Here is a 21,823-nt window from a genome sequence, read left to right as displayed (position 1 = left end):
ATTTACCATTTTATTGATGCTGCTGCACAAGGATTTTTTTTCTTTCTATTCTATACAGGCAGACATGCACTACATGCAATTTGATAGCAGCTCTAGGCAAAGATTAAATTGGGCAGAGAAATAATGAAACCTCATACTTCCTGGTGTCATATTCTAGAATAAATATATGCAAGTCCCAGATTACTTGAGTTTTTAATGATTTCCTCTTTTTTTCAGAGTATGTACATTTTAACAGTGCGTTCAATGTGAAATCACTTAAGCTGGTTTTCTTTTCTCAACAAAGAACTTAGACACTATGATGTGGAATTTTAAAAAGTATTTATGCTACTAAACAGTCTTTCATGCTCATGAGCAATACTGGATATTTAACTACTTCTATGGGTGTTTTTATTTTCTTTCTCTTTTTCTTTTTTGGTTGTGCTGGAACTCCAGATAAAGCTAAAGATAAATAAAAGTGACATATTTGACACAACCAATCCCAGATCTGGGTTGCTAAATATTTGATATGAGCTTCCAGAATTTGCAGGTGGCGGTAATGCATGCATACACTTTCTTGTACTGTTCGCATTTCATGTTTTTGATTGAACCCTTTCAACAGTGAGTTACATGAATGTGAGCAACTGGCTCATGAGTACACTGACAGTACTAAATAGAATGCATACTCTTTCGGATGCTCCTCAGTGCTGCTGAGGATTTAAAATTGCAAGGTGTTCTTCTTGCCCTCTCGCTTTGGTTCTTTCTAAGGAAATTCAATGTAGAAGTACATTGTCCTTCACATCTTCATAGATTGTCAGTGTTCTTTGTTATGAGCTAATATTCAATCAGTAATTTTTGGAAGTAAAAATCTCATGGTCATTCTCCACCAAACCAGACATTCTGTACTCTATTTTCATCATTCATTTAAGATGTAAGTCTATTCCAAAACGTTTGATTCCACCATTTTCTTTTGGAATGGACTGCCAGCACGCTTGTCCATGAACAGGACTGCTTTTCTGCTCCTGCTGAGGGCTAACAGCTGCTAGAGAGGGTGCTTTTTCCACCTCTGTCATTTTGGTTTTGTTTTCTTTTTCCCTGGCCTTTTATTTTAATTAGTCTTTGGTTAAGTTTGCCTTGGTCGCTCAATAATGGTTTGTTCACAGTATTCTGGGAGTCATATAATGACTAAGTGCAGGAACTCGAGAGCAATTTTCAAACGGACAGACAACACAGATTTGAGAGGAAATCCTACATTAATCAAGCCTGGATAAATTCTGAAACCTAATCTATATGAGTTTATTAAAACTTCATCTAAGTAGATCTCAAAAAACTCCAGTTAGTATTTGAAGATCAAAGTTCCACTGATTCTTTTTTCTGAATATTATGATTGGACCATTTTGAATGCAATTTAATATCAATTTCTCAGTTCATCACTAATATGTTTCTATGGAAACTGTACGACCTGGTAATATAAATTGTACAAATGGGCTGTGTGATGCTGAGTTACACAGTAGTTGCATACTTATTTAATCTTCTTTATCCACTACAAAGTTTTAAAAAAATAATTATCCCCTTAAATCAGACTCAGAATAATTGACTTTTTGGAGAAATATGTGAAAACGTGCCTTGTTGACTCTAAAGCACAATTCACATGTTGACTAGAATCATTGCTATTTCAAGCATGAAAGAGAATATTGTTGTAAATTCCAAGGGTTGTTTCAGGAGAAACTAGCCTGCCATCATACATGCATTTATGCACCTTTTCCAGAATGCTTTTCCCTCATGTATGTCCACACCCTTCCTGAGGACCTGGGGGAGATCACCAGTTGCAGGGCGGAGCTGGGAATTAGACAGTGGCCAGTTTGGCTGTCTTTGTTAACTTTCAGAATATCATCGAATAAGTCAATTTATACTCCGTAACCATGTTCCTATTCTTAAAGTGCAAAGACTAAGTCTCAGAGGACTCTCTCAAGACAAAGGAGCCCTGGCATTAAATAGTATTCCAACTCTAACTAAACGCTAACTGCAAGGGAATGGTATTCTGCTGTGAGGCAGAAGGTAGGTGGTAAGTAGAAGGAATAGCCTTCATAAATGGTACATTCTGTAAGGACCATTTGACAATTTAATAATGCAATATATTTATTAATTCACCCACGTGATAGAAATTCCTTTAATTAGTATACTAGTGACTTCTATTTGATAGCTATAAAAAAAATTGATTTCAGCATAAATTTCATTTCGACAGAATTTTTTCCCATGGACATGTATGCTCTCCCCAGAGGCTATCAAATAATGGATTTTCTTTTAAACTACCTCTATCATGGGAGTGATTTTTTTGAAAATTATGCATACCCTTTAAAATTTAAAAAAAAAACTATTTAGAATGTAGCATCGATCAGCTTGTTTTTACAGGAAATCATCAATTAAATCATTAGTCCTTAACTGATACTTCTCTTTCCTTAGTTAGAAACCTAACTACCTGCTGGAGATCAACGATGCTTATAAAGGAATTCATGACACTATTTCTTTCTCAGAGTGACAAAGGAAAAAAGAGCATACTGTCATGCCAAACAGACTCTAGTCACAGGTGTAATTTATGACATGAGCAGAGTTTTAACATGCACTCATGGTTCTGAACCTTAGTAGTTTTTTGTTCGTGTTGTCATTTTTTTCTTCTCTGCTTCCCACCCCCTGCATTATTAAGACCAAAGAAAGGACAAATGATAACTTTATATTAAGATTTCAAGAGATCCTTGAGTTGGCTAGGAGAGTAATTACCAGCTGGAGGCTCACAGGGATCCGACGGCCCTTTTGAAAGGAGAAAAGGTGTTCTGACATGTTGGTCAGGCAACATGATTCGGTGGAAACCCACTGCTGTCCTTATAGCTGCAACCTTCTGCCTCAGAAAGACCTCATTTTCCCCCTACTACCTTTCTCAGTAGTTGGGGGATTAAAACAAAGCAAAAGAAAGCAGAACAGAACAGAGAAAGGAAAACAAAAGGTTATTAAAATGCAATTTATAGACATAAAATAGAATTAGAGATGACATCTTAACGGTGGACGTCTTGAGAGCTCAGGGAGGGGAAGGAGGCATTATTAGATTTGCTCAGCTTGATGAAGAACCGATGACTAAGATGTCAGTTCCAATTTATTTTTCCTCATTTAATGCTGTTTATTATTTTAACCGATAATTTTCCTAATGCCTTAAAGTTCTTCTTTTGCATTTTTCTCATGCAAGTAGAACATTTCAGTCTGATTGAGCAAATCCATACTAATCAGTGTGCAAATAATTGTGATTCTGGGAAGCTGAGTTCTAGAGTGAGAGAGCCCTTCACACTAGTGCGTTTCCCTATGCCATGTTGTGGGACACTTCGCCTGTAGATGGCAATAGAGAACTAGTTACTAAGCAACCATCTTCGTGGGCGGAAACAGCAGCTCAGGCCTTCATCTTCCCAGCAGGAAGTGTACTTCGATTACGTTCCTAAATAAAACGAAATGTACATTTTTAAAAAGTTGAAATCTCACATTGCTGTTCGGTGCACACTGGCCCAGCCTAGTTTATAATCGGAATACCAAATCCTCCGATCAGTTTTTAGTTTAAACGCCGGGTGCCCGGGCATATTTTTGAAATGCCTTTGTGAATTGAGAAGTAGACGCTGTCGTCAGCGTGCCTCCAGTACCACTCCTGAGATCACTCGTGAGCCTCCCTAGAAAGACAAGGGTGCAAGTTCCCTCCGTTCGTGGGCAGAACGGGCGAGTGGGCACACAGCGTGATGCTTGTTTCTCAGAATCAGGGTTGAATCTTTTATTCCCAGGTAGCCAAAGGCTAACATCTTATTCCAGGATGAACAACTTTGAGAACTTATCCCGTCTCCTATTTGTTGTACCTTTTGTTAATCGTAAGCACTTAACTATACATATGCATTTTTAATACAAAGTGAAAACTATTTTTCATTTTATTTTATTTTCTGTATTTTCATAGGGAAAATTTACTGTTTTATTCTATATCTTTTTAGTTCAGAAATGCAATTGATTCACCTTTAAGAGTAGCTCCGCTTTTGAAGATTAACTCTTAAAGAAAGAAATCCAAATTGCTATGATTTATGGGGGTTCTGATTCTTTTTATCTTTTATTTCATATTTATGGAGCCCTCAAATTTAAGCCTGATGTGGTAAGATTTTCAGGGGGTCCAATCTGCTTTCTCTTAGGTGGCTAAAGCTGCTTTCAGTACTTTATTTAATTGTAAAGCATTTTCCTTTCTATAGCATAAGAAGAGATGTTTATATCTTTTGGAATTGAGGGAACATTATTAAATGTGCATTCAAAAGCTTGTTTGACAAATTAGATTTTTTCCTAACAAAATAGCTTTTGAGATATTCATGAGGGATTAGTGTCTTTTCTTGCCTTTTTATTTTCAATGTGTAGATTTAGAATATTAGCTAGTCACCCTGCAGAAGAGGCATCGTAACTCTATATACATATGTAGTCAATGAAGAACAGCTTGGTCTGGAGTCTTAATTCTTTAGCACAATGTTGATCCACTGAGTTGCCCCCATTTCTCTCTGCTCAGCTGGACCACGGGTTTACCATCAAGAGATCAGGGTCTTTGGACTACTACCAACAACCAGGAATGTATTGGATAAGGTATGAGATGGTGCAGCTCAACAGTCAGTGTTTCCATGGCAACGTGCTGGCAGTCTCCATTAACCAGTTCCTTCAGTGGATAAACATGCTTTTGATTTGTTATCCAGTCCATATGCTGCTTTATCAGTTTCATTTTAATCTTGATTGAGATGCCACACCCCCTCATTCCTTTTTTTCACCCATTATTCACACTGACATTTGCCAGCTTTCTTTCCATTGCACATGCTCAGTATCAATTTTCCTTACAGTTAAAAGGACAGTATATTTAGTGTTAATGCCAAAGCATTTTCCCGATGTTGCTAATGAAAACAATGATTTCTAGGGCTCTTCTGTCCCTTGACAAATGGAAGAACAACAGTACCTTAGTATATGTTCTATAGAAGTATATACTGTCATTTTAAAGTCATCAAGCCCGACCTTGACCTTATTAGATGGATGAAACAATGCATCTACACGTTAGCAGTAGAAGCTCCTCCAAGTACAGTGAGCTATAGAATGCATTGTGTGTGTTGGTAAGCTTGTGTTTTCAAATTCTCCACCTTTTTGTTTTGTTTTGTTTCCGTTTTATTGTTACTTCTCTCCCCCTGGAAATCCCTTTATGTACTAGCTATTGCATGAATTTATTTTTCAATATTTTGTAACTGTCAGATTACTTAGCTGGTTTATCTGCTCAAGAAAAAGGGACTATGGGAGGTATTGATTTCTTTTAAACTGGGTTAAGAATGCTATCCAATTGTTTTCTATTCCAGTCAACTGCCCTGGCATTTCCTTCAAGGGCCATTGTTTGTGTCTCTTTAAGTTATCCACAGGCAGGATGGTTTCTGATGATTTGAGAAATGAGCTCTGAGAAGTCCTAGGGAACTTTCCTCCTCCATCTTAATGTTTCTGAAATGATCTCCAGGTAAAGCTCCGCATTTAGCTTTTGCTAAAAAAAGTCTGCTGAGTTTGACATGTGTTTCCCCTGGATCAAGGAGGCTATCTGCAGAAATGTAGTGGCCGCCTGGTGGGGTTTCATGGCTTAGACTACTAAGTTGTTAAAAAAAAAAAAAAAGAAAAAGAAAAAAATATATGTAATATGTAATTTCAACCCCCAGTTTTTACTTCTAATTTTTTCTAATAATTAGACATTCGAAACAGCAGACTTAGGGAATCAGAAAGGACACCCTTTGACAAATTGTCCAAATATACCAAGATTGTGATAATGTCTAAGTCTGTTTAAAGCAAGAAAATACCCAAACTTCATTCAGATATTTTAAAGTCAGTTTTACATTGAAATCTATTGGTATCTTCTAGATGGATATGCTTGCGGGAGATGCACAGCAACCTCTGTTTTGACCTAAGTAAATTAGCTTTATAGACGTAGAAAGAATGAACTTTTTTGGGGGAAGGGGGTTGTGAATCAGTCATGATTTGCCTTTGGGCAGACTCTTCTTTTTGACTTTCTCTGTGGAAGATGATCCTTCCATCTTTTACTTTTTTACTGAAAGATAATATACATTCAGAGGAGCACGTATATCATGAGTGCCCATCTCAACAAATTTTCACAAACTGAACACACCCCTGTAGGCAGCACCCAGATCAAGCACAGAACATTTCTGGCACCACCCCCCTCCCGGACCCCCCACCACCCCCTCCAGAGCCCTCCCAGCAGGGTCACATAGCCTCAAGGGTAAACACTGACCCGGAGTCTATCCACATTAATTAGCTTTGCCTGGTTTTGTCCTTTATATAAATTGAATCACACCATGCTCCATCCTCTCTCAATTGTATGCCTCCTAACCTCGGGCATATTAAGCAAACATATATGAGTAAAGTTAATATACAATTAAAAATAGGCATCGAATATGTCTAGTTACAGTTGTGCATGTTTATATAACAAAAATTACACATATAAATTAATCTAATTTCAAAAAAGGACTCTAGAAAATGATGTTACTAAATTTGTGAGATTAAGAGTAGGAGCGAAAAACCAAGTAAACACAATAATTAATAAACGTAGCCAAGTATAAAAAGGCCATTTGACTAAAATCCTGGTGATGGTTCCCATCAGCAGATAAAATGACACAACCCTGAATAATGGGCAGGAGCAGGTGGGAGATAATCTCTTTTCTGTTCCCCACATAAACTGCTCTGTTTTCCAGCTGGGGGCAGTAACAACAACGTTTATAGTTAATGTTGTACTAAACAGCGCACCCAGTATGTAAAGCTAAATTGGAGAAATGATGCTAAAAACTCATCGGCATATATGCTTAATTAGGAAGTTTTATAATGCCATTTAGCCCCGGACGAACACACTCTCCTCGCTGATTGCAAATGCTTGCATTTTATCTCCGCGGAAGTGGGAGCATTTGTCTAACCACGGTGGCAGCCAACTTTCTAGCATAAACAGTCATTACAGGCGAACATCCACGCTCCCAATTATTGTGTTTACCAGTCCTCAAGGCTGTTTTCACTACTCTAAGAACACTTGGGAGTCGCACTTGCGTTTTGTAAGGCAGCCCACATCAGGGCATAGGCTGGAAATAGCATCTCTTCGGGGTGCCCAGAATTGGCATGTCCCTCTTAATAGGCTTTTTGGTGATGGTAGAGAAATGGTGGGGGTCCATTTTCCTTTTCCTCTTCTTCATTCTCCTGCCTCTTAACAGAGAGCTGCTTCCAAGCTGTAGCCAGGGGAGCAGCATCCTGCTTGGCTCATTTTTCCGGGAGACCTTTCTGCTGTCACTCAGAGTCTGGGGGGGACACTCTCCCAGGAAGGCACTGCCTAGGCTGTGCCTCTCCCTCATGGCCCTACTGCAAGCCGCTGGAAAACATTTACATCTCGTTACTTTTTCCCCTCCTGGAAATGTGTCCTTATCCAGAAGGGATGTGGTCACACCCATTTATGCCTTTCTCAAGTGAAGCTGTCACTGTGGCAAGTGCTGTGGTCAACAGCACGTGGAGAAGAATTCCTGCATCTTCTGCCCGCAGAACAAGGCAACAGCCAGAACGGGGCAACCCAGTTAAACAAAACAAATATCAAATATCAAAACAAGACGTCAGCTAAAAATGCTAAATAAGATAAAAGGTGGAGGTGAGCTAGGACAAAAGGGTGGTTGAGTTCCCAGGCATGACGTGACTCAAATGTGCATATTGGATTCGAGCACCGTCCTGAAACAGTGAGTAATGAGGCAGAGCGGTGGCAGCCGCCCGCAGTCTTTGCAAAGCTATCAAATGCTGTCATGCTCAGTTGTTAAAAGGAATGGGGTCAGTTAAATGCATCTTGCTTGGCAGAGGTTTGAAAGAACGGTTCCTATGAAAGCCAGGGAGGAACCCCAGCCTGGTGTGAGGGGCTCTGCGGAGGGCCCCAGCCAGCAGCCCGAGTACACACGGCAAGTTGCAAGTTGCTTTGTGAGAAGTAGCCTTGGCTTTGCTCTGCCCATTGAGAAAGTGCTCCCTGATCAGTGTCAGAACCCCACAGGAAGGAAGGGCAGATGCCTCTGCTCTAGCAAGGGATTAACCGCCCTACCCAATCCAGTCCTGAGAATCCCTCTGTAACAGAAAATTTAACACAGAAAAAACACAGATTTTAGCTTCTAAACCACCCAAACTGTGATTACAGAGAAAAGTAATGGGAAGGTATGAAGTTTGGTTTTGCAGCTGCACCTTGATGCTAAAAAGTGAATTATTAGGCCAAGATGCTCAAAAGGTGGGCAATACCTTGTATTATAGTTCCACAAATGGCCATAGAGAGAAACACAGGAATAGTGAGACAGCTGTGTTCTTTTACCAAGTCAAACAGGTTGCTCGCTGTTTCAGATTTAGTTTATTTCATTTGACTTGCAGAGGCCCCTTAAGAGAGGATCCCAACAACATATATTTGCCTTTTTAAAATTTAATGTACTTATTATTAGAAATGAGAAATTGCCATGGCATTCCACGACCTACTGATTCGGCCTAAATTGAAGTGAGATTTTATGCATTTTCCTGAGATTCTTGAGAATTCAGTACTGATCGAAAATTTTGTAATATCATATTTATTTTGACCTTGCTTCAGAAGCTCTTTCCCCTTTTTTGATTTAAACAAAAATCCACTTTTTTTTTACCTATTCATTCCTGCCATACTTTGAGTCCAGGTGTTCCCTAGTGATGTTCACTGATATGATATAGATTTTATTAGGTGTAAATGTGTAGAAAGAATATATCACAAAGAACTTAATCATAAGTATTGACACACTATTTATTCTATTAAGAAAGAGCCTAAATGTTGATATGCTGAAGTCAGACAATTCTCAAATACATGTCGAACATGTGACACTCTTAGGAAATGAAACATCTTGAAAATTGAGGTGAAACGAACTTGCTTAAAGATTGGCAGCAGCGTGCATGGAGAGTTTGTGGCTTTGGTGTTGGGAAGCCCTGGTTTGGGATCCAGCGTGTCCTACTTCCTGCAGTGTGACTTTGGGCAAGTGACATGTTCCTTCTCTGATTTTCAATTTTCCCATCTGTAAACATGAGAAGAGTTTTATCAACCTTCCAAATCTGTGGTGAGGATTAAATGAGCTGCCTGTGCAATGGTGCCTTGACAGACGCCAGCCCCAAAGGGGAACTCAGAACAGATTGCTCCACGGGGTTCCCTCACTTCCCAGAGAAGATCATCCATTTCACACTAGAGACAGATTTTCTTGAGAAACTGATCTCGCTCCAGATTGAAGCATCTGTTATTAAAGTAGAACCATAAACTTTTTTGATGCTCTCATTGGGGTAAACTACTGAGTAACTTGTATATTATATTATTCATGAGCATTTGTGGCATTAAATTTTACTTAAAGTAGTTGATAGCCAAAAATCCTGATGAAATATAAGTTTACAATGTTATCCTCTAGGGCAGGGATTGGCAAACGACAACCAGTGGGCCAAATCTAGCCCTCGACTTGTTTTTGTAGAGTTTTATGGGAACACAGCCACACTCATTCATTTACAAATTGCCTATGGCAACTTTTGCCCTACAGTGGCTCAGCTGAATAGTTGTATCAAAGAACCATGTGGCCTGCAAAACCTAAAATATTAATTATGTGGCCTTTCCAGAAAAAGTTTTTCAACTCCTCTTCTAGGGGAAACATGTTTCTGAGTTAACACATGGTGGGGCTCGTTAAAAACTGTCTCTCTACCACCTAGTGGAATGCCTGGCACGTAGTAGGTCCTCAGTAAATATTTGTTAAATTAATGAACAAATGATTGAAGTTTGCTATGAAGGGACCATTAATATAGAGGAACCTTGGTTTTGAGGATAAATGTGCTTTTGAAGAGTTTGGGCTAAACTAAAGTTTGGACAATGAAATGTGAGATGCTCAAGAATAGCATTCCATTTATAGCAACCCAAGAGTAAGTCTTTTGACAGCACTAAAAAATTGTTTTTGTAATTAAATGAGTTACCCCCTAACTTACCTGCTTAGTAAGTTCTAAATTTTCATAGCTTTTCTAAAGATAAACTAGGCCTGTGATTGTTCTTTAGTTTGCTAGTATGGTGAAGGAAAAACAACATGGCAGCTTGGTTTGGCTTCTACTGTGAGAAAATCAAAAGCTGGAGGGCAGAGAAGGCACATGAATTTTGTCCTCTAGAAGCCTGAGCTCGGCAAGTGGCTTAAATTTTAACCCCCTGATGGGATGTCATCAGAAACCCATTGCAGGGTTAGGCCAAGTGGGGATTCTGTTAAGAACAAGATCAGCGGGATAGACTTCTGATTAAGAAGTGGTGGTGGAGAAGCACAGAGCAGCTCTGCCCGGGGAAATGAGGAACAACGTTTAAGAGAGTTGCACCTAGAAAGTAGCTTAGAAGCCTGCTAAATTTCATTCCATGGAGCTTCTTTTTGCCGTTTTAATGGTCATCTTCATTTTAGGGAAATACCATGTCATCTATCCAGATACTGTGCAGTTCCTGGCGAGACCCTAAAAGGATATTAGAGCAAAACAAAACAGAAGCATAATAAGCAGGACAGTAAGCCAAATAAAATGAGGAGGTGGATATTTCCATCGATTTGTCAGTTTAATTTTACTAGCAAGCCAAACATTTCTAAAGTGGCAAGTGAATCGTAACTCAGCCCCTACAGAGTGAGGGCGAGCGAAGGAAAGGGCTCCTGAGATTAATGCCCCAACAGCTGCATCCCCGGTTCAGTCTCCTAGGTGGTATGAATAATGGATGGGCTAAAAGGCAAAATGCACAATAATGTTCTTTTATTAATGAAATGAAGACTGTTTGTGATGGCTAGCAATAAATTAAGAAAAGCAAAAAAGGAAAAGCAGTCAGTGTTTGCCTCTGAAAAATGCAGTTACTAAATCCAATAATTACTGATGTGACAGAAAACAGTGCCTCACAACTTAAATGAGGTGCATCTCTTGCAAGTCCTGCATGTCTTGCAGAACAGAAATATTTTTGATCCATAGACTGTAAGGCCTATTGTTTGCCAAGAGAAAAACATAACCCATTATAGTAGATTGATGGCGATGTTAAGAATATTCATAGTATTTCATAGGTGGAAGTGTCCCTAGGGATCATGCACTGTACCCCCCTTCAGTCTATGGATGGGGAAATTGGGGCTTGACATGGTTAGGAAACGTGTCCAAGGTCACATAATTAGCCGAGCTAGGACAAATAGCTAGTTCTCCTGACTTCCCCGTACTGCTGCTTCCAAGGGGGTTAAGCTAAAGCTACCAGACCAGACAAGCATTGCAGAGATGTGGGTGACTCAGACCAGTAAAAACAAAGCTCATGCTCCAATTCATAATCTCAACTCGTGCCTGACCTTCCTCCTCCATTCTATATTTTTTTCTTTAACGTTGCATAGATATGCCAGCTGGATATGTCCTATGTATTTATGCTGATTTCCAAGCTTAATGTCAGAAATAAAGATTTACAATATCCTGGTACTATGTGGAGGAGGATAGTATCATTTCATTGTAACAGAAGAGGCCACTGACCAAATTCATTAGCTGTATCTATTGTTGGAATACATTTCCTTGGTTTTAGGCAAGCACTGTCTTTTATTTATGCCTGCCTGGCATTATGGCAGGCACCAAAACGTGAAGGACATTAATTCCTCTAAGATTTCCAACTGCTGTGTGTGCAGCCACCTGAATTGCTGAGGTAACTGGCATTATTTTACCGTTCCTCAATTTTCACACTTGACCTAGCAGCTCCTAAGGACACCGTGATAACCAGGGGCCTACAGTCTGAGGGCGGGACACGCAGGGTTTCTTTCTGTAGGACAGGTTTATATTAGTTTCTCTATATCATTTTATTTGGTCAACTGTTTGTTCTGTTTACCAGGATCCCCCAGTCCTTTATCATTTAGTTATAGCCCAGGACACAGGATGGCAGTCATTATCGGGTACATATTTTAAGTAACTGCATTAGAGCTTCGTATTTGGTTACTACTGGTCAACTGCAGAATCTCGAGAGATCTCTTACTCACTTCTAACCTGTGATAATTAGCACCAAAATGTGATAATGCAGGTTTCAGATTCTTCTTACGAGCTCTTAATGAAGTGATAACTTACCGAAGAAACACTTGGGAATTCTACTGCAAGTCCATTCAAGTCAGTTTCAACAGAGCTACAAACCTTGAGCAAAATAACTAATAAAATAATAAATCTGTTAGGAAGTCTTAAGTTTCAATGGACCATCGAGGCCTGCCTTCCTTACATAAGACAGGCATTAAGGAGGACAGATCCTATTTGCTCGATATCTGGGAATTTTTTGTGATTGATAAAGAGAAAAGCAGCCTTTCCAGAAGGGTTGAAAGGGCCCAGGATTTAAATTTGTGATGCAGCACCTCAGAGGAAAAGTTATGTTTTGAAGGCTATTTGGGGAGAAAATTATCAGTTGGATTATATACGTTTTTATAGCAATAGCTTTAAAAAATTATATAATAGCATATTGTCTATTTCTTTACTGAATTCATCTGTCCTGAACTACATGTGGGGCTACAGAATTCAACTGTAAAATTTGAACTGCACTGATTTTAGAGACAAGTTAATTTTATGGCCACAATTAAAATTCTAAAGATCTCATAATATGACAGTGCTTACTGTGATAGAAATTAGACCACAATAAATGGTTGTTGAGTAGATAAATATGTGAGTATAAGGGAATATTAACTTTATCTGATGTAAGCATTTGGTCATATCTGAAACATAAATCACATTCTTAAATATTGACTCATAATACTTTTAACCTCTTACTGTTTGTATTATGAAGTTGCTTTGGATTCTATTTGTTATTCACAAAGCACACAATCATCTAAAATAATTTAATTCTGTATTAACTAAGAAATATTTAATATGTCCCTATTATGTGTGCCACAGTCTGCTAGGCATTCTGGAAAATGCAAAGACATTTCAGATTCTCCCAGAGAGGAGCTTGCATGGTATTTGGGAAATTTGTGCAGAAAAGATAATAGGAGGCCCATGTTCAGTAAGTGCCGAAAGTTTGGTCAAGACAATACTTGCCTGAGGAATTTAGAAAGAAAAAGTGTGATGCAAGAGGTGAAATTTAATCAAATCTTGGAGAATAGATAAATTTCAGTGGGCAGGAAAAGAGAAAAGGTAATTCAGGTTGGTACACCCTGAGGCAAGATGTAGAGGTAAGAATGATTAAAGTACATTCAGAGATATGTCAGTTAGGACAGTTTTGATTGCAAGCGAAGAAAACCCAGACCAAACTGGCTCAGGCAAAAAGGAAATTTATTGTTGTATGTAATCTGAAAGGTCCAAAGGTTGGGTCTGGCTTCAATGATGGATGGATTCAGCACTCAGTCAGGGCTTGGGTTCTTTCCATCACTCCACTCTGTCTCCCTGTGCTGGCTTTAGTCTGGAGCTTCACATGGTACCAGGATGTGGGAAGCAGCTCCAGGCCTACCATCCTCTCAAAATTGGGATTCAGTACAAATGTGAAGGCCCATCAAAGTCTTCTTGTGTCTTATTAGCTGGGTGCCCATCCTGAACCAATTGTGAGTGTTAGGGAATGCAGTAGGTGTAGCTTTGCTCCTGGGACACAAGCCCACCCCCGTCCCACTCTCAGAGATGGGGGTAGGGTCACCTTCACTGGAACCACAGATTACAGGAGTGGGGGATGTCCAAAGAGAAACTGAGCTATGATTAACCATAAGCAGAGTAAATGGATGCTGTGCAAGAAAATCAAGTGTCCGCTAATGGGGAACAAGTCTGCTGATATCACAAGACCACTTTGAGTAATAACAGAAACTAGACGCTGGAAATTTTTATTGTAAGCACATTGTGAATGTTAGGACGAGAAATTGGACTTTATGAGGAGTTGTAAATAAATCGAACCTGGGGATAATTGACCTGTCAGCTGTGTGCAGGATAGACTGGGGGTTGGGTGCTCAGGAGGGAAATAATGTGACCTCTGTTGTACTTTCCCATATTTCAAAAGCCACAATGTTTGTAGAGTACCTATTATGTGCTATGAACTGTGGAGAACACAGAGAGGATGTCCAAGACTTGATCTTGCCCTCCAGGGAGTCTACAATGTGGCAGGGAAGACAGTAAATTGGAGTCAGTTACGGTGTAGGCAGGATGCACAGTGATAGCAATACTAAGTATCCTGGGAACACAGAGGAGGAAGAAGTTCTTAAAATGCATCTCAGTCCGTGGAGCTGAAAGCAGAGTGAGCAGGAGCCCAGGCGGGAGAGGTCTATGAATGGCGATGCCCTCTGGGACATTTGCTTTGAGAGCAAGTCTGTTGGGAGCCCTAAAGATTAGTTGTGTAGCCTTTGAGAATATTACAAGAACCTGGCTGGTTAGGAACCTGCTTCTCTGTCATCAGACTCAGATCTCCCTAGGAGCTTACAGGCCTAGAAGGGATTGTACACACACGGATCCTAGCTTGCTGTCCCTGAGAAGTCATCAGCATGGGAAAGCCCTGGTCTTTGGCCTCTGATGCTGCCTGTGGTCAGTGTCTTCTCCCCAGCTGACTCTTGTTGGGAACAGAGAAGGAATGAGCTTCTGGGGTGTGGTGACTTCGTTTTATTCTGTTTCAACAGACTTCAGAGTAAATAGGAAGCAATCACTTGGGCCTTGTGCAGAAGGAGAACTGGATTCTGTTCCTAGCTAGTGATGCAATATGGGCAGTTCTCTGCACATGTCTGGGCCTCAGTTTCCCTGCCTGTAAAGGCAAAGCATTGGATGAAGAATGCTTTGTAAATTCTCTTTCAATTCTAAGAGTCTAGAAATCCAACAGAAACAACCATCACACCCTTATTTCATGACACGTGATCATGACATGATGTTTCCAAAATAACTGCTATGCAGTTACTGGTGTGAATCAGTGCAACTGAAAGCATGGGAGACTTTGAGCAGAAGGCTTCATCTATGAAGGTGGATGTCTAGAAAGCTGCAAACTTTGCTAACAAGAGTGGCGAGAACTGACCACTTAAAAGGGACAGGGCAAGGGTTCTCTAGGCAGAGGGACAAGTAAGGAAGAGAATATGACTGCCCTTATCAAGATTTGGAGAAATGATAGTGACGATAAGGGGAATGAGACCATCCAAGCATGGGCTCAACATCGAATGTCACCAGCCTCTGCAAAACCTGGATTATGGTGTTGGTGGAGAGATGGCCTATTTCAGTGTCTGCAGCCAAGAGCATGACTTGGAGTAACTGAGTAGATTACGGGGAGATGAGGTAAATATGGAGAAGGTGCCAGTGAGAGTAGGGAGGGAGGACAAGCGCTTAGAGATAAGTTCTAATAGGAGCTTTGTTTTGCATTGTTTTCCTATGACCTGCAGTGACTTAATTTTAAAACAATATCTTACATCAATTTGTAAGGAAAAAAAAAAACAGACACCTTCCATTTTTAGGAGACTTAGCCGTTTAGAAAGCATTTGCACATCCATTTTTACAGACAGCAACTCTGGGAGAGTGGCAAGGGATTATTCCTGCACCTTATTTAACCCAGAACTGAGTAAATGGTTCTCACAGCCAGAGATGGATGGAGCAGGACTCAAAATTCCTGACTACAAGCCCCACGTGCTTTTCTTCCCCACACCAGAAAGCCTCGGTTCACTGGGCAATATTCAGTCCAATGCCAATGGCTTCTCTTTCTCGACAAGTCAGAAATATTTTTTATGACCAAGAGAAGAGTTTCTATTACTCGGATTAACTACAGAATAGTTTTTATGTAAGTCAGACTAAATAGACGTCTCTTTTTTACAAACATTCAACTCTACACAAACAGAACGTTTTCAGTTTGCTTTGAAAGCAAAATACCACGCATTGTAACTTTAAAGTGTTTTAAATAAAGTTAGGAATTTGGGTTTATGATGCTGAAAATATCATAAAATCGGTGGGTGTAAGACAATGACCTATATATATGAGTGTCCTTAAAAATTCAACAGGACAAAGAATCCAAGGTCACCATTTCAACAAACCAGTTATTGAATCATTGTATCTACCATCTAGTGACAGGAGAAGTGAATTAGTAAAGTTTATCTTCCTTGTTGATTTGTAAGACTGTTACTCAGTGTGTGGAGAGTTTTTAAAGCAGAGCAGTTCAGCCTAACGAAGCCATTTACTGCGCTGATACTACACACTGCCTCTCTTTCTCTCTTTATTACTTCATTTTGGAACTTTGATTGGCCTAGTTTAGATCTAAGATTGCTCTAATGCTATACTGCAGTTGTATGAGGGGCTTAGTTTTCACTTTGTTCTCAGAACCAGGCTGGCTGTAAATTTATCTCTACTCTTTGAAGAAGCTAACAGTAAATTTTCAAGAGGAAAAATGGTGGTATATATCCCTGTAGAGGAAAAGTAATCTCTTAAAAGCAGAATCACCTCCAGGCTACATCCTTTTAAAGGGGGACTTTCAAATAAGGACGCCTTCCACTTTTTTATGTGTTCTCTATTTCTCTTCAGGCTTTGTACCTGTCCTCTGCTCTCTGTGTAAGGTTTCTCTATAATGACCCCGTGCCTCCCCACGACCATTAAATCTGTAATGAAGTCACGCCATTCCCAATTCTGATGTCATAATGACTTCCAGAGCTATGGCTGGATTGCACATCCTGGAGATCATCCAAGGTTTCCTCAGGAAAATGAGGCATAGAGACCAGGAGTTGGAATACCTAGGAAATTGAATCTCAGTTTCACGAATTACCACATAGTATGATGAAAATGAACTTTGTAAAGTAAAAAAAATGCGTGGGAAGGTTTCCCTTTGCTTTAATTGCCTTCAAAGCAATTTTCAATTTCAGGCATTCGTTTCATTAAAATTAAACCAATCCTTCCCAGAGATTCAGCCGCACTCCCTCATCAACAGATAATAAGATAATTTAGAATGAGAAGGTGCTAAAATAACTGGATGAGCTGGTGGCTCTGTTTCCATGTCTGACAACTTCATCACCTTTCGTCTTTATTATACAGCTGCCTTGAGCTGAATGTTGATGAACGAGGCACGTCTGGCATCCTCATGTGTCAGATGCACGGGCCTGGGACTCCCATTTACCAAAGTCTCTCTGGCTAGCCTGGGAGCGACCAAAGGGTAATAGATTTGGAGCTAGGTGAACTCACGACATCATCCATCCTGCCTGTGCCTGCTGATGTCATGACCAGGTGCTTTTAGGAGCTGCATCTGGGGGAGCAGAGAGCTCCCCAACAGTGGTGACTGTTGTCAACAAAAGTGAGCCATAAGGGACCGGTTATCTTGGCCAGCATATTTTTCTGACCTCAGAAAGTTCCGGAGTTTTCTTTTGCCATTTCCTTCGGCCTAATTGTCCTCTTTCTCATTTTATGCCCCTGCTAGACCACCGCTCTTGATAAGGAGAGGCAGGTTTTCCGACGAAGACGCAACCAGGATGTGAGGAGCCGGTACAAGGCACAGCCAACTCCGCCTGAACTCAACTCAGAATCGGAAGACTACTCCCCAAGCTCCTCCGAGACTGTTCGCTCCCCAAACTCACCCTTTTAATAAGACCCTTTTACTCCAAGTCCTAGCTTAACCCTTTGAGACTCTGAGATTTTTTCCAAATTTATGTAAAACAGTTTCATCTGATCTATCTAGCACTCAATGCTTGAATGGCAGAACCGAAAGTGTGTGTTCTGGTCTCTTTGTAGCGATTTCCCTTTGTAGCTGAATGAGATGGTGACACATTATTGTGTGTGAAGATGGCAACTTGCTGCTACTACGGTCCTCAAAGGGTTAAGGCTAATTTGCAACTTTTTTAAACATAGAGGCAATGAATGTTTTCATCCTGTCAAGCTAGGATCTGCAGTATGTAATATAGCACATGTTAACCCTCTGAGTGCATCGGATTTTATGGAGAATGCTTGGGGAATTTTTCAGGCCTTTGGATGTATATGCACATGTTTCTTGATTTTGCTGCAGATCAAGGAGTGTTATTAGATGCTGAGATGTCCAGATAAGAAGGGCATCTAGAATATCTTGCTTGTCCTTTTTTGTGGGTTTAGAACATGGCAGGTTTATAACTTAGGCATAAGCACCCCTCTTTCTTCTTCACAATCCTATTACAAAAGGGACTTTTCTCATTAGAGGTATGACTGTCAGCTGCCCTGAGTCCTGCATCCCGAGTGGAGGGAATTGGGTCTGTGCCAGACAGCCTGACCCAGGAAATAGATGGTGCCCCCTCCCCTAAATTGTCTCCATATGAAGATGTGCTGATGACGCCCCAGAAATGCTGCTTCCACATCAGCTGCTGCTAGTGCCAGCACAGACCCTCGGGAAGTCACCATACCTTGTCTTGTGCTTGGTGAGTGAGGGTCTGCCTGCTCAGTACGAGACATCTACAGGAAAAAACAACTGGTGGAAAAGAGCAATAAATTGCCAGGTGCTCTAGAGGGCTGGAATTTCAAACAGAAAGAGGAAACAAGATCCTTTTCTTTTTCTCACCTGCTTTTTCATGCACTGCAGTCTTCAGTGTGAAATCCGCGTAGAGTATGAAATCCATACACATGAGCACTGGGGCACAGGGGACTAGAGGCAAGTGCTTTGCAAGGTGGCCAAGGAGAAAGCACAGTGGGAAAACAATCCAGAATGTTCTAAAAATGAGTTTTAAGGAGGTAAACCACTGGTAAGATCATTTCATGTACACCTTTAGGTTACCTACATATAGTCTCCCAGGAAGAAGAGGATAAAACTTCCATTCCCTAAGATGACCTTTTTATACCCCTGTCTTTAGCTGTCCAGAGGCACAATGATTTTCTCCCTTAGGGCCAAGTCCTACCTGAGACCTGTATTTTCACTCCTGTTACCAGATCTTTCTCCCTTGCACTGTGTCTCCAGTGAGTTTCTTCTGGAATGTGTCTCATTTCAGAATCGGGGCCTGCCCCTTCCTGTACGTCACTGCAATGCTTAGAGAGGAGGCTAGCCATGTGTCTTGGAGGTAGGGGCCCAACTCAAGTGTCCTCCTAAGGTTTGCTCAGCTCTGTCATCCAGGAGACAACCAGTGAATGATGTCTCGTGAAATTTGCATCTGGATGGCTGAACAGCCCTTACTGTCTCTGTTTTGAATATACTTCCATATCTGAAAGTCTTGAAATTTGTATATAACCTGTCTATAGTCAGTTTTTTATTTTCAAATACACATTGGTTTTCAATTGCTGCATTTTGCTCTACAACTCAGAGACTATGGTCTTTATTGTTAGACACTTTAAAATCACAACATGTCATGACTTTTGCAATGTAGTCCCCCCAATTTTTTACTCTTCCACACTTACATTTCTCTCTTTGGTCTGTGTGGTCCTGACATGTAAACAGTAGATCACTTATTGAGAGTTTTTTCCCCTTTTAGAGAGTTCTGAGATGATAACACACAACATCACAAAGTAGCACAAATCAGTTGGGTCTTTTGAGGGGAGGGGGAGGGCAGAACACCAGAAGGGTGTTGGTGTGTAGGTAGATTTCATGCTAGTAAAGTGTCCTGAACGGGTCAGAAATTGCTGCTTTCTCTAGAACTATAAAGCAAAGCACTATCCTAAGTAAGACCAAGGAGTAGCTATATAGCTTGGCCTCAACTCTAAATGTGTGAATATGAAGAATCCTATGGGCAGAGACCTACCTGCAGGAGATTGTCACTTTCCTTTCTTTCTCTGAATTACTGCTTTTCCTGTAGGCATTACATGTTTTGCTACAGCATCTAGTGTACAGAATTTACATGCATGGCTCAGTCCTTTTTCCATTCAAGTCTGGGGGGACCGTGGACCGTGTGAAGCTGTGGAGTATTTCCCAGCACACTGCAGAGGGGCAGCTCCGAAGAATGCAGGGCCCATTCAGCATGGGGATCCCAGCGCATCGCTGTAGAATTTGAGTGATCTATGCTGAATAAACAGTGGAATGTGACCTGTCAAGTAGAAATATTGAGTAATCAGATGGAATGCAATCTTTTCAGCATTAAGCTATCGAAATACTGAATGTCAGAGATGTACTCAGAGGGTTAACAGACAAGCACAAGGCATGCTGATTACGTTGGTGTATCCAGACTGCTTTGCTTTCTGCCAGTGCTTTCTAATTTTTTTCACAACATTCTTGGGATAGTTCAAGTTTGAAATAATTAAGTGGTGGTGTTCTTTAAGGAATTTCTATAACCAAATTGATCTTATTTTTTATTTCACTTTATCATAGAATAAATATGTACCATTATGGCAGTGTATCTCTGTAATTATCAATCTAATCATTGCCACAAGTGTTTCCATATTTTTTTTCTGGTATTTAATACAGCATTATGGTGGTGGCCTGGTGATGCGGACTGTCTTTCCTTTATTGATACATGACCAACCATATGGTGTTTTGAAGGGAATTTTAAGGTTCACCTTTTCTGTTCAGTAGTAGACTAGTTGAGGAAGAACTCCTTCATTACATGCATTGTGTAAATCATCTCCGTAGATGAGAACTGTTTGTATTGATGAACACGTTTCTTCTCAACCTTGTAGCGGAAATCATTTTATTCGTCATAATCAATGAATATGTGATTTGCTCCAGATCGTTAGAAGGAAAAGTAAGATTTCAGTTATTGAAAATGTTCTTACCGTAGCCCTCATCTAACTTCCACGTGGTGCATATTAAAATGAGCAGAGAAAAAAATATGAATAAACTGCTGAAAACGCTTGGTGTTTTGTATTCAGTGAGCCCTTCCTGCAGCCTGCTCAGCACCCCCATGGGTGGTGGTTAACAGGCCTGTCAGATATTGTTGAAAGAAAGCAATATATCCATGAATGAAGGCTAAAATTGCAATCCTTTACCCTTTGAGGCATATTTCAATTGGAAAAAAAAGAAAAGAAAAGAAAAATTGGCTTAGCTTAGAGGGTCATGGAGCTACCGTGTGACCAAGCCTCACATGCACTAAATCACGGTTGTTTGCTGGCCAAGGGCGCCCATTAGACAACTCTATCCCCACGCTGAAGTGCGATTGTGCTTGAGGGAGAGCGTTCTTAATATTATTGTGTTGCCTGCTAGCCCTTCTCAGGGTAAGGATCTGTCAGCATTTCCACGGTAAACTTCTATTTTCAAAGGTTTTTAATTTGACCATAAAAAGGTGCCCCAGGCTGAAATTTGCTCTAGCGGGCCTGTACCAAAGAGTGAAGGTTCCCTTCCTTCTCTTCTCTGCCCAATTTCTCCCGAGAAAGGAACAACGCAGAAATCTGGTATGTCCCCTCCTTCATCGTAATTTCAGAATTTTGGAAAGCGTCAAGATTCAAGATGGTAGTTTTAATGTGATTATTCATTTGGATGTGGGTTTAAAAAGAAATAAATGAGTTACCTGGCATATATTGTAGATAACATATCTTTTCTATAGTTTGTAAATCATTGATTTTTTAAACTGCTACATGATTTTTTTTGTCCGAAGATTTTTAAAGAACTCGAAGTTGGTCGGTTCAAAGGTTAGCCTTTCCTGCATGTTGTCTGCCATTTCCACTAGGAGTTTGGGAAGAATACTCTCAGACAGACGCTTACTTTGCATGCGGTGATAGAGGGTCAGATAGATACTTCCTTTGGAGATGTGAATTTCTTTATTTAATCATCAAGTTTCATGAAGCCATTCTAGTCTGTTGGGGAAAATAGTGATTAGAAGCACTTCCAAAATTAACACTTTTGTCAATTCAGATATGACAAGAGTAAATTAACATACTTTACACTATTTTTGTTTAAAGGCAAATAAATCAACAAAACTTGAGGACAGCCTAAACATTTGATCACTGCAAA

General features: G+C 40.3%; 1 protein-coding gene across 12 annotated transcripts in view; it reads left to right on the top strand.

Moving 5' to 3' along the window:
• DCLK1 (doublecortin like kinase 1) overlaps nt 1–20,727 on the top strand; it is a 324,115-nt gene extending 303,388 nt beyond the window's left edge. For 6 of the 12 annotated variants that reach the window (XM_070239520.1, XM_014732002.3, XM_070239523.1 and 3 more), the window contains 2 exons: nt 4,547–4,620; nt 17,411–20,727. In XM_070239520.1, the coding sequence (XP_070095621.1) occupies nt 4,547–4,620; nt 17,411–17,468 (132 nt within the window). In that variant the 3' untranslated portion in view covers nt 17,469–20,727. The remainder of the gene's footprint in view (nt 1–4,546; nt 4,621–17,410) is intronic. The other 6 variants (XM_070239519.1, XM_023621506.2, XM_023621510.2 and 3 more) reach the window with 1 other exon arrangement.
• Nucleotides 20,728–21,823: the final 1,096 nt, after the last annotated feature.

Source organism: Equus caballus, chromosome 17 (genome assembly GCF_041296265.1).
Source record: "Equus caballus isolate H_3958 breed thoroughbred chromosome 17, TB-T2T, whole genome shotgun sequence".
Taxonomy (NCBI): domain Eukaryota; kingdom Metazoa; phylum Chordata; class Mammalia; order Perissodactyla; family Equidae; genus Equus; species Equus caballus.
Note: the sequence above shows the minus strand (reverse complement) of the source record. Positions and strands in the feature narration are given on the sequence as shown.